This window comes from Capricornis sumatraensis, chromosome 20, assembly GCF_032405125.1.
Source record: "Capricornis sumatraensis isolate serow.1 chromosome 20, serow.2, whole genome shotgun sequence".
Taxonomy (NCBI): domain Eukaryota; kingdom Metazoa; phylum Chordata; class Mammalia; order Artiodactyla; family Bovidae; genus Capricornis; species Capricornis sumatraensis.
This window is the reverse complement of record NC_091088.1, coordinates 57,677,782-57,691,002: the sequence shown is the minus strand read 5'-3', so window position 1 is coordinate 57,691,002 and position 13,221 is coordinate 57,677,782. Positions and strand designations below refer to the sequence as shown.

Here is a 13,221-nt window from a genome sequence, read left to right as displayed (position 1 = left end):
GAACCAGAGAGTTTAAGAATGTACTGGAGTGATGGAGTCACAAGCATTGACTGATCGAGGTGTACAGGCGCTGTTCCCAGCGTTAACTTGCTTAATCTTCACAGGCATTGTGTGCAGGGAGACAGTTGGTTATGTCCAGTCTGCAGATGAGAACACTGACACCCACGGGATGATATACCCTTCTCAAGAAACCACTGCGGGGGCATGGAGAGCTTGGACCGCAGCCCCTGAAGAGGCAAAACCATCGCCGTCTTAAAGCTGAGGAAAGTGATGACCGGACAGGGGGACTGGCATGCCCAAGGCCGCACAGCTAGCAGGGAGAGGAGCCAGGACTCCAGCCCCTGCAGTCTGGCTCCAGAGCAGGGTTGCTCAGCCTCAGGCTTCACTGGAGCAGATCCTTGGTGAGTGCTGTGGCGTGGATGGGACCCAAACAGGAGCAGCTGCTGTTGGAGGTGAGCTGTGATCGCTTTCCCCTGATGCCAAACTGCCCCGCCTGGCCTAAGTAATCACAATGGAGTGTTCTCAACCTTATCTTGAACCACCCACCCCCTCACTTCCTCTCTTCTGGAGCCACTTGAATTTTCTTTGTGCCTCCAACTCAGCACCTTCTCACATCCCGCTCCCTCTGCCTACCAGACTCACCTCCTGGCTCATCCCTGCATCCTCATCTCTGAGGCCCTCTCCTCCAGGAAGCCATCTCTGACCCTCAGGCTGGGTCAGGCACCCACTCTGGGCTCCCCCACCCCACCCCCACTCACTCCGGGTCATCACTGACTGGGGACAGGTCTGTCTGCCCTGCTGGACCTTGAGCTTGTGAAGGCAGAACTGGAGATTTCTTCTGTGTTATTATATACTATTAGGTCCAGGAATCAGCCCAGAGGAAGAGTTTGGGGAACAGCTGTTATTATGAAGGAATGAATGAACTGAAATAAAAGAAATAGGTTGAAGATAGTTCTCTGACCAGGTCGATTACATTCAATCTTGGTTTTCTACGTTCCCAACAGCATGTCTTACTCAAAGGGAATTTTTTTTAAATGAATTAACACTCAGATACAGGGTTTGTTTGTTTTTTTTTTTAATCCTCCAGGTCTCAGCTCAGATGTCCCCTCCTCCAAGAAGTCTTCCCTGCCTCCTCCCGGAAGGCTGAGTCAGGTACCCCTTGGGGCTATCCCCACCCAACTCCGGGCATCCCGCCCTTCGGACTCCAGCGTGTTTGTGACCAGGACTCCATATCACGTGTCACTTCAGTTCATTTTGTATTTCCAGGCAGCTAGTGGTGAACTTCTAGAGAAGAGAATGGCAACCCACTCCAGTATTCTTGTCTGGAAAATCCCAAAGACTGAGGAGCCTGGCGGGCTACAGGTCAGGGGGGGTCAAGTCGGATGCGACTGAGCGCATGACTGAGAGCATGGTGAACCTGGCGCTGTTTTATTAAGCTCTGGATAACCAGGAGCCATCATTATTGACTTTATTGTTGTAGCTGTTGACCATTATAATCTCAGTTCCTGGTCCCTTTAACGCTGACATTCTTAAATTGCCCCTCCCTGGCACTGCTTCTCCCTGGCACCGCTTCTCCCTGGCAGCGCCCACACCCCCATCCTAGTGGGCCTTGAATGTGAAGACGCGTAATTTTCAAGGGGATCCGGGGCCAGAGGGCGGGGCTTCTTCCTCCTTCCGCGCCTTGGGGGAAACCCCGGGGTTCCGGGGACATCGGGACTTTGGTTCTCTCCGTGCTGGGAGGAGGAGGAAAGTAAAGCCTGGGGTAGAGGGCTGAGAAAGGTGCAGCCAAAGTTCCTCCCCTGCCACCCTCGCTGTCCGTCCCGGGAGCCACTGTCACCGAAGTGCCTGTGAGTCTGCAGCTGGGCAGAGGGGAAGAGAAGAGAGCTGGCGAGGCTGCGGACGGAGTGAGGACCGGGTCATCGTGCGGAAGCCGGGAAGATAGCTCGGCGCTCTCGAGTCGGGTGTCAGGACCCATGGAGTGCGCTGACCCACGGGGCCACCGCTGGGCAGGAATCCTGCTCTCAGGTGAGTGTCCGGCTCCCTTCAGGTGGGGAGGGGAGGGTGGGTGTGTACATGTGCACGAAAGAGACCCAAATAGAGACAAGAGAGAAACGGAGATAGAGGCAGGATTAAACACAAATACAAGAGGTTGACAGAGACCTCCCCAGCAGTCTAGTCCACGCTCCCAGCTCCCAGCGCAGGGGGCCCAGGCTCAATCCTTGGTCAGAAAGCTAGATCCCACATGCCTCAACTAAGACCCAGTGCAGCCAAATAAAATAAGAGAGAGATTGACAAAGAGGGACAGAGAAAGAGACAAAGACACACACAGAGGAGCAGAGAGAGATGGAATCAGAGCCATAGAACCGGAGAGAGGCAAGAGGCAGTGAAAATTACAGCGGAAACTGTACCAGAGGGAAAGACAGAGCAGAGAGGGAGACTGAGGACAAAGAGCCAAAAAACTCCTCAGGGCTTCTCTGGTGGCTCACTGGTCAAGAACCGCCTGCCGATGCAGGAGACGCAGGTTCGATCCCTGACCTGGGAAGATCCCACATGCTGCGGAGCAGCTAATGCGGTGAGCTGCAACTGCTGAAGCCCGCATGCCCTAGAGCCCGTGCTCCGAAGCAAGAGAGGCCACCACGCTGAGACGCCCGAGCACCGCAGCTAGACAGGAGCCCAGGCAGCAACGAAGACGCAGCCCAGCCGTAAATGCACGCATGTTCAAAGTCAATTGCTGTAAAAAAGAAAGCTTTTCAAGGTACATACAGGTAAATAGATTCAGGGGAGTCGGGGCGGGGAGAGACAGAGGACCAGAGCTGGAGTCTAACAGACAGGAGTGAGACTGGCAACGAGAGGTTATGCCAGCCCTGAAGGGCACGCCAGGCTCCTCTGTCCCTCCCTGTCACCTGGAGTTTGCCCACATTCATGTCCATTGAGTTGGTGATGCTGTCTAACCATCTCATCCTCTGCCACCCCTTCTCGTTTTGCCTTCAATCTTTCCCAGCATCAGGGTCTTTTCGGATGAGCTGGCTCTTCCCATCAGGTAGCCAGAGTATTGGACCATCAGCTTCAGCATCAGTCCTTCCAATGCATGAGCCTATGGACTTGACCTCCAATAGCACTGAGGATAGAGAACTTCAGATGTTTTTCCATTGTCAGTTATTACAAGCACAGGAAGTAACAATGACAATAATAGTAATAATAACTAAGTGCTAATAATAGTGACTAACACTGTGACCTGTCACGTCTGATATCAGACCTCACAATAACCTGGTGCGTTAAGTTCTACCGTTCTCCCCGTTTTGCAGTTGAAGAAACTGAGGCTCACAAAGAGAAAGCCGCTTGCCCATGATAATAGACAAAGTCCACTATCATTATCAGAGTCCATATTTGCTCCTAAGAGCCCTTGTCTTTAACCCAAATGAGCAGGGGATGGGACAATGCTTGATCTAAACTGGGGTCATCTGAGGGCTGGAGAAAGGCATGGCTGCCTGCCTTTGTTAGTTGGGCTGATGGTTAGGGCAAGGACAAGAGTTTCAAGGTCGGCGGCACATGGCCATAGCTGCTGGGGTTGGGCATCCTCACCTATGCCCACAGTCTCTGAACGTCCATAAAACTGTGCAGAATGGCCAAATGGAAAACTGAAAGCTCATGCTATCTATTTCCCTTTTCTCCCCTCTGCCTGAGGGCAAGCGGTTAATTTCTCCCATCAAAGATAACAGAAGAAGTTCCCCTTTATTGGGGTCTGGCTCTGTGCCCATCCCTGGACCAGAGGAACTGCACAGTGTTGAGAGCAAAGTCTTTAGGAACTGGCAAGCCAGGTTCAAGTCTAGCTTCTGATGCTTACTATCTGGTCTTGGAAAGTGACTTCACTGATCTGAACGTTTGTTTACCTCTCAGTGGAAGGGAGAGGCATCTTCCATGGAATGAGCATCACTGGAGAGAGCACACTGACCCTCAGGGGACCCAGTTAAAATTGGTCAGTGTTCATTACCACCCACTCCAATCCTAAGAGGCAGACGATATTATTCCCATTTTAGAGCTGGGGAAACTGAGGCTCAGCGATGACAAAACATGCCTCAAGTCACATAGCCAGGAAGTAGTGAGTAAAAGTTAAGCCTCTAGGGGTGGAGGGCCCCATTCATGACCTCAGACCTCCCTCCACTTAGAAAGACCACAACTGGACACCCCCAACGCACCTTCCTCCCTGAATGCCTCCTCTTTCTCCCTCCAGCCTCACTTTTGACTGTGTGGAGCTTGGCAGCTGCAGCCCAAATCTCCCGTGATGCCATCACCCAAAGTGAGAAGGATATTGTTCTGTCTACATTTGGGGCCCCTTGGTTACCCCAAACTCACGGTAGATTCAGGGCACAGAAAACAAGGCTCTCATTCTGGTCTCTATCTCCACCCTCAAGTGCTCATCAGGGTTCCATGCCCAAAGTCCCAACAGGACAAACCTGATTGGCCCAATCAGGCAACAACTGGTCCAATCGGTTGTGTTGGAGAGGGGGGCGGGGGTTGTGAAGGGGTGGCTGTCCTGGCTGGGGCTAGGGAAAATTGGTAGAGGGACCTGGTTGTTATCCTCAGTACAAGCTTGACTTCTTTGCAGCCAGTAATAATTGACCCACCATCATGTCCCTGACCTTCTGTTTTATTTGCAACATCTCATTTACTGGGGGAGAGGAGACTTGAGGGTCCCAAGATCACACCTAGAATGAGAACTAGATCCAGCATTGGAGGCCAGTCATGGAGCTGAGGGGTGTCTGCCTGCAATTCCAACCCCTCCCTGTTTCTCGGGGTCCCTCTGTGACTGTACTTTGCTTGGTCTGTCCTTCACCTGTGTCTCCGCTTCTGTCTCCGCCTACTCTGTTTCTCCCTCTGTAGAACCTCTGGCCAAGCCCACCCTTTCAGTCAGCCAGGGCACAGTCATAGAGCACAGGGAAAATGTGACCTTCTACTGTGGCACCCCGGACGTCAACATCAATATCCACTGGGTCTTCAGCCACCAGCCCCTGCCATCCCATGAGCGCATACAGCTGTCCACAGATGGCAAGACCCTCACCATCCTCACTGTCCAGCGGCAGGATGCTGGGATGTACCAGTGTGAAGCTTGGAGTGTCCGCGAGGTCAAGAGCAGTGACCCCACCTACCTGACTGTGTACTGTGAGTCCCTTTCCATTCCCCCCAGCCCCTCAGCAACACCCACTTCCTCAGTGATGTCATCCAGTCTCACAGCCTCACATATCATCCAAATGGGGACTTGTCCATCCTTGAACTCCAGACACATAGCTGTTTGACATCTCTACTTGGATTCTCCTGGGAACGTCCAATGTGACATGCCTAAAATTGAGCTCCTTAACTTTCGGATGTTTGATCCAAAATAATGCCTAAGTAGTCGTGAGGAAAGAGCACTTGCCGGCATGCTTTATGTTTTTATGTATTGTTTTTATTTTTACTGCTCTGGGTGACAGGGGGGCTTCTCTTGTTGTGGAGCACAGGCTGTAGCGCACTTGGGCTCAGTAGTTGCAGCGCAGGCATAGTCGCCCCACAGCATGTGGGATCTTAGTTCCCCGACCGGGGATCCAACCTGCATCCCTGCATTGGAAGGCAAATTCGTACCCAGTGGACGGCCAGGGAGGTCCCTTGCTGGCATGCTTTAGGCGTGTCTTTCAATCCTGGTTTACCCAGGGAGGCACGTGACATATCCTCACGGTCAGACTCTTAACATCTCCTTTGTAATGGTTCCAGAGTTTGAGGGGAGAGAAGAGAAAAGTCCCTGCTTATTGAATGCCTGGGTCCCCCAAGAGGGCTCTCTCACTGATGCTGTTGTTGCTGCTACAATTGTTCTTGTCCTTCCAGATGGCCCTGACCCAGTCACGATCAAGGTGGAGCCTGGTGTAGCCAACGGGGACACGGTTGAGGTGATGGAGGGCTCCAATGTGACCTTCTCGGCAGAAACTGAGTCTTACCCACAAGCCTCATATTCATGGGTTTTCCCCAATGACTCCAAGCCCATCACGAGCTTGTTCCTCAACACGAACAATGTTACCATCCATGCCATGTCCAAGGAGCACGAGGGCACCTACAGATGCTTGGTGTCCAACACTGCCACCCAGATGTCCCTCGAGGGTACTGTCAAAGTCCGCGTCCTTGGTGAGTCTCTTTCCCCCATTCCTCTCCGTTGTGTCTCTGAGAATCTGGGCTGCACTGACGTCCTAGAGCTTGAGGAGGACGGAGTGGAGTGGGGCTTTCCCTTGTGGCTGGTGGCAGATTGTGGCTCTGGTCACAGGGTAGGACCTGGGTCCTTGTTTGGCACATCCTCCAGAAGGCTTTGGAGGCTCTCTGTGGGGTGTCTGTCTCTTTATTCTCATGAAGTGTGGGAGGCGATTCTGTAAACATACAAACACTAACACAGCACTCACACACCCCATACACGCATGGTCACACACACATAACAATCACACATGCAGGGGACTTCTCTGGTATTCTGGTGGTTAAGACTGTGCTCCCAGTGCAGGGGGCCTGGGTTTGATCCCTGGTTGGGGAACTAAGATTCCTCATGCCGCATGACACGGCCAACCAAAAAGAAACAGTCACGCATGCATCGCAGATACACACATGTGCACCACAGACACATACAACTCACACACAACACACACAACTCACACACAACACACATAACTCACAACACACAGCTCACACACAACACACACAACTCACATACAACACACAACACACACAACTCGCAACACACACAACTCACACACAACACATACAACTCACACACAACGCATACACACAGCATACAAAAGCCCATAATACACACACATGACATATAACATGTACCCAACAGACACACACAATACATGAAACACACAGGACATAACACAACACACACACCACACATACACATAAAGCCCACGACATGTGCATAGACGTGCTCACACACAGGCAAAGCACATGCACAGTACTCACAAAACACAGACACACATCTCAAATATGCGACAAACAATACCACAGACACACAACATATTCTCTCACAAAACACGTATACACACAAAACATAGCATGCACACAATAGACACCCACAACACATATCACAGACACTCGACATCCTCACGTCCAACACAGAAAACACCCTGCATACCACACATTTGACACCCTCAACAAGTGCGGAACACACACAGTACATAACTGTACTTCACACATAGTAGTGACATTCCAGGCATGTAGGCAGGTACAGACATATGCTGTGCTTGTAAATACACAGGACAACATATACACAGAGCACATGCATTACCGCAGACACATAACATATGCTCACGTACAGAAGATATATACACACACAACATGTACTCACTTGCACACAAAGCACATGTGTGTATATATATATGTATGTATGTACACACCACCATGCCTCACAGCCACAATACTTGTATACACAACACACACATATAGCTGGACACAAAAGGGACTTCTCTGGTGGTCCAGTGTTTAAGTCCAGTTGTCAGCGCAGGAGACAAGGGTCCAGGCCCTGGTCTGGGAAGATCCCTCATGCCAGGGAGCTACTAAGTCCGTGTACCACAGCTACTGAGCCGCACGCCCTAAAGCCCGTGCTCCACAACAAGAGAAGCCGCCGCAACGAGAATCCCACGCACCGCAACTAGAGAGCAAGCCCCACACAGCACAACTAGAGAAAGCCCTCATGCAGCAACAAAAACCCAGCACAGGCAAAAATAAATAGACACAAAGCACACACTCACACACAAAACTCATCCATATACCACACTCTCCATACACACAAAACCTGTAACACAGTCACATAATTGTCACACAACACACGCTCATACACAAAAGACTTAGATGCACCACCCACACAGCGCAGTCATATGCAAAGCACACACACGCCACACACCACATAAACACACATCCCTGGGAAATCCTGTGGGCCCCATGTGGGCAGGAGACTGGCATAGGGTGTCCCTGGACCCTGTCCCGTCTCTCTGTGTGTTTCCAGGAAGAGTGACCAAGCCTTATGTCATGCCCCCTAACCGGACTCTTGTGGAGCACACCAGCTTGGTGGTCCTGACCTGCCAGACCACCCATGAGGGAGTTGGAGTCCGGTGGTTCCTGGGGGACCAGCTCCTCCTGCCCAGCGAGCACCTGGTGCCCGACAACAGGACCCTGAGCATCCACGGCCTTCGGCGGAATGACACAGGGCCCTATGCGTGCGAGGTCTGGAACTGGGGCAGCCACGCACGGAGTGAAGCCCTGAAGTTGAACATCAGCTGTGAGTCGTCCCTAGCTTGGACCTTCCCCTTCTTCCTCCTCTCTCCCGTGCTGAAGCTCTTACTTCCAGCCACTCATCCCATAATTATCAAACACCTGCTCTGTGACAGGCATATCTGAGCAGGGGACAAGGCCACCCTCACGGAGCTTTATGTTCTAGTCGGGGGAGACAGACCATACACAGCTAAACGAGGGGAAATCCATGCTGTGTCAGATGGGACTAGAGGCAGTGAGAAAGACAGGCAAGGCTGGGAAGCTGGGGAGGTGTTGCAGTCCTGGCTGGGGTGGTCAGGAGAGGCTTCCTGGAGGAGGCGGTATGTGTACAGCAGGAGGTAGGGAGAGAGCTGTGCAGGTGACCAAGGGAAGTGAGTTCCAACGCTGGGGAGGTGGGACTCTGCTTGGTCTGTCAGAGGAATCCCCAGAGGCCAAGATGACTGGAGAGATGAGTTATAGGGAGAATGGACCAGAAGAAGCTGGGAGAGTGGGGGTAATAGACCACACAGGGTCCTGTGGGCCGTGGTGAGGACAAAAGGCTCTGAGCAGAGGAGAGAGCAGATTAGACTGGGGTTTGCACAGAGTCTCTCTGGCCCTTGTCTAAAGGGTGGGAACAGGGGAGAGGGAGGAGGTGATGCAGTTGTTTTTGTCTGATTCCATGGAGAGGCAGACCCCAAAATGGGATTCAGTGGGATTATACATGCAAGGATTTTCTTAAGGGAATGCTCTTGTGCAAAAAAAGTAGGGAGGGAGCCTCAAAAAAGTGGGATTGCCCTCAGACCGAGGTACTTGGAGAGAGGGAGGAAGACAGAGTACAGAGTTGGTGGGAGCATGTAGGCCTCCATGGAGCCTAAGGAACGTTGTCAGGACTCTCGGGAGCCCAGGTCTCCCAGGAAGGGGTCTGCCTTAGTTTCTCCAGCACTCTCAGGTACTGGCAGGGTGCCGCCCAGGAGAGGTCTGGGAGTGAATTGTGGGGTACTGCAGCTGGGCCCTTGGTCAGTTCCACTCTTACCCATGGAGGTCTGTGAGGCGTCCTCTCATGGTAGCCACAGTCATCCATCAAAAAATGACGAGGCTGAGCCAGTGCCAGCTGTAGCAATCAGGCCATGAATATATTTTAAATATCAAAGTCACAGGGTTTACTGCTAGTCGACATGAAGCAAGAGAGAAAGGGAGGAGTCAAGAATGACTCCAAGATTTTTTTTTTTGGCCTAAGCTACCATCAGAACTATAAGAACTATAAACATGTTGGAAGTTAGGGGCTACATGTCACAGGACACAGCAACAATTTCTGAAGCCTGAATATCTTATGAGGCTCCCTTGTTAGAATTCACTTTTGCAAGGGCAGGGGTTTTTGTTTCTGATTTTAATTTTGTTTTGTTTTGTTTTGGACTTTGCCCTTCCGTGTTGTGGATTACATTCTGCTTGCTCAGCACCTAAGGGATCTCTTGCCGAGATTCCTTTCAGCAGCAGTTGGAAGAGCCTTTGACTCCCAGGAATTCCCTCAGTTAGAATTGAGAAGGGGGAAAAAAGAAAGCAGAACTTCACATGTGGAACTGAATGGGACAAAATAGGTTATCTCACCGGTGGAGGACGGAGCATAATATTTGGCTCTGCACACAGATGGCCCCGATCGAGTGTACTTCACCACAGGGTCGGAGACCCTGGTGGACACCACCATCAGTGCGAATCTCAACTCCAGCATAACCCTGAAGTGTTGGGCTGAATCCCAGCCGGATGCTGAGTTTAACTGGACCCATGACAACACCAGTGTGTGCAAAGGGGAGCAGCTGGTTATCGAGACCCTGACTTGGAAACACCAAGGGAATTACAGCTGCACAGCCTCTAACTCTGTCACGCTGCTGACCTCCTCTGCCTCAGTCATGGTCAGCGTCACAGGTGAGGGTCCAGGTGACTTTCTCTGATGCTGGCCTTAGCACTCTGATCTTCCCTTACTAAGGACTGGAGTGTGGCACTGACTGTCCTGCATGGGCCGGTTCCTAGTCCAGACCTGTTGAATTCCAGCCACTAACACTCAGACTCAGGACTTCCCTGGAGATCCAGTGGTTAAGACTCTGTGTGCTTCCACTGCAGGGGGCAAGGGTTCAATCCCTGGTCAGGGAACTAAGATGCTGTATGCTGCAAAGTGGTCAAAAAACAGAAAAAAAAAATTCGTGATCTCATTTCATCTTCAGAACATCCCTCTACAGTAGGTACCATTTCCCCCACTTTGCAAATGAGGGAATGAGACTCAGAAAGAGTTACTTTTGTCTATGTCCACAGGCCCCCAGAGAGTCAAAGGTGACTCAGGTTTCCAGTTGCCAAAGCCCTTTGCTGTGATGACCATATCTGATTCATCATCTTAATCAGTAACGTCATCACACCAACACTGACTGATCACTTTCCATGGGTCTAAATACTTCACCCACATCGAACATACCGAACCTTCTATTTACCGAAATGAATACATACATGTTTAATCTTTTCAGCAACAATATGGAGTAGGCTTCATATTATCTTTCTTTTTATAGATGAGGCAAAGGAAGCACAAAGAGGTAAGTGGCATGCCCAGGGTCACACAGCTGAGACGTGAACTTAGAACATTTGACTCCAGAAATGATTCTATTACTGCTACAAACTTCTGCCTCCCAATGGCTGGAAAACAAATGCTCATCAAATGACAGTGGAGATAAAGCCCCAAGATTGGGAATGAGGTTGGGGACAGGGATGAGGTCCTGATTCTTTCTCCTTGCCCAGGTCACCGGTCATCCCTGTCTGTAGGGGCCATCATTGGCATTACCATCGGAATCCTGGCTGTCATTGCCCTGGCCATAGGGCTGGGCTGCTTCATACACACTGGAAAGGCCAAAGGGTAAATCTCAGAATGGGGTGGGGGATGTGGCCTGTGGAGGACCTGCCCAGTAGGAGGGTTGCTGACCATGGTGCTGAGTGGTGCCTGTTGGGAACTGAGAAGGTTTGGGACGTTGCCCAAAACGGACATAGGATATGGGTAGAGCCTGTGGAGATGGGCAAGGACTAGAGGCATAGTGAACAAGGGTCTTGGGGTTTCAGGCTCTCAAGGAGAACAAAAGAGGATAACGTCTATGAGAACATGACACCCACTTCTGAAGAGGGTCAACCTGAAGAGCTCGATCGCAGTAAGTGACTCCATAGCTGATACCCAGGGCAGCAGTGAGGTCTGGAGAAGAGGCTGGTGCAGAGAGCCCAGGCTTCTGCTCCCAGCTTCGCCCCTGGGTCACTAGGACATCATGGGCAAGCCCTGTAGTCTTGGACTCTCTATGTCCCCATCTGGAAAATGGATGAGATCAGGGTCGAGAACTCTGAGGAGTTCTGCCTGTCCCAACAGCCACAACATAAATAACGACAACGTACCGCCATTCTAGTCTTTCTCGCTCTCAGAAAACTTTGTTAATGGATTGCTGTAAGCAGAGAGAGTCAATCATGACATGCCTCACTACTAAATTCAAAACAAGTCTCATTGTCCATCTCAATATAGTACCTCATGCAGCCTTCTCTGACCAAAGGCAAAACAAAACATCTTTGCTATATCTGGTCTAAGATTCTGGTAAGATGGGCTCCTGAAGCAGAAGTCCTCTGGAGACTGTCCAATTCAGCTCAGTTTTACAGAAAAGAAAACCAAGGCCAGGAAGGATATATGATAAACACAGGCTACAGAGGACCCTGGTGTACCTGGGGCTTGGTTTAAGACTTCTGCCCTCATCTGTGTCATCAAACAGCCTTATCGAACCCAGAATTTGATTTCCAAGACCTTCCCAGGTCAAGATCACTGGAGATGTGATGGGATAGTCCTGGGGATAAAAGAAGGAAGGTTTCTACCACATCCTTCCTGGGGATAGAAGTGCCCTGCCTGGACAAATCGCCCCTTCCCTCATGCATGCGTGCATGCTCAGTCGCTTCAGTCATGTCTGGCTCTTTGCGACCCCATGGACTGTAGCCCACCAGACTCCTCTGTCCATGGGATTCTACCAGCAAGAATACTGGAGTGGGTTGCCATGCCCTCCTCCAGGGGATCTTCCCAATCCAGAGATCGAACCCATGTCTCCTGCATTGCAGGTAGATTCTTTACTGCTGAGACACTGGGGAAGCCCCTTCTTCCCTCATATCTCTCCCTAACTCCAGCCTTGGGCTGGCATTCACTTTCTCTAGACTGGCCCATGTTTATGTATGCCAATGTACCTGCCATTCAAGGACAGATACCAGTCAAAAAGGTGGGTAATTCTCCAGAGGCACCCCATCTACTCCCGTGACTCTCTGGCACTTCTCCAGCCCAGCAGGGCTGTTTTACGTCTCACCTCGTGGGGTGGGGGTGAAGTTCAGGCATGTTCTCTTAAGGATGCCCAGCCAGTGGTAGCTTGGGTCCCTACTTTCTCTGGGGATCTCAAGACCTTCCATGGCTTTTTCATCTCTTCTCCTTATTTTCTTTCTCTTTTGCTTGACAATGCCTAACCTGGAGCCCCCTCTGGGAATCAGAAGAGATGTAACTGCCTCTGAGGCCTGAGCTATTTCCAAGAATTTCCAGGGGTGATCTTTTATCCCAGGCCTCAGGACCTCTTCACTATTTTCTTTTCCCCCCAGATGCTGCCAGTAGACCCTCCAGAGCAATTATATGAGGTAGGTTGGCCTTGCTTGATTTTATTAAAGAAGTTGCAAAGGAATACAATCTGAGAATGTTATATTTGACAAATATGAGAAATCATCTTGTCTAGATCTTTCATTGAGCATTGCTGGGCCAGGAATGGGAAGAAAGTGGCTCTAGGCCTCACAGGGAGCTGGGCTAGATTCCTTTTAAAAATATATTTATTTGTTTATTTATGGCTGTGTCAGGTCTCAGTTGCAGCACGCCAGGTTTTTGTTGCAGCGTGTGGGATCGTTGTGGTAGTGTGGTAGGTTTCTCTGTAG

General features: G+C 50.9%; 1 protein-coding gene across 1 annotated transcript; it reads left to right on the top strand.

The window, feature by feature from the left end:
• The first annotated feature begins 1,973 nt into the window (after positions 1-1,973).
• On the top strand, positions 1,974-12,910 carry CEACAM20 (CEA cell adhesion molecule 20). Its single transcript, XM_068993088.1, has 8 exons — positions 1,974-2,025; positions 4,232-4,364; positions 4,883-5,160; positions 5,857-6,150; positions 8,015-8,287; positions 9,904-10,179; positions 11,038-11,152; positions 12,898-12,910. The coding sequence occupies exons 1-8, from the start codon at positions 1,974-1,976 to the stop codon at positions 12,908-12,910; spliced, it is 1,434 nt and encodes a 477-aa protein (XP_068849189.1).
• Positions 12,911-13,221: the final 311 nt, after the last annotated feature.

Excerpts from the sequence above, each read along its gene's own strand:
- CEACAM20 (XM_068993088.1), top strand. The coding sequence starts at position 1,974 with ATGGAGTGCGCTGACCCACGGGGCCACCGCTGGGCAGGAATCCTGCTC. Across the intron at positions 4,365-4,882 it reads CAAACTCACGGTAGATTCAG|ACCTCTGGCCAAGCCCACCC; the intron begins GGCACAGAAAAC and ends TCCCTCTGTAGA. Across the intron at positions 10,180-11,037 it reads AGTCATGGTCAGCGTCACAG|GTCACCGGTCATCCCTGTCT; the intron begins GTGAGGGTCCAG and ends CTCCTTGCCCAG.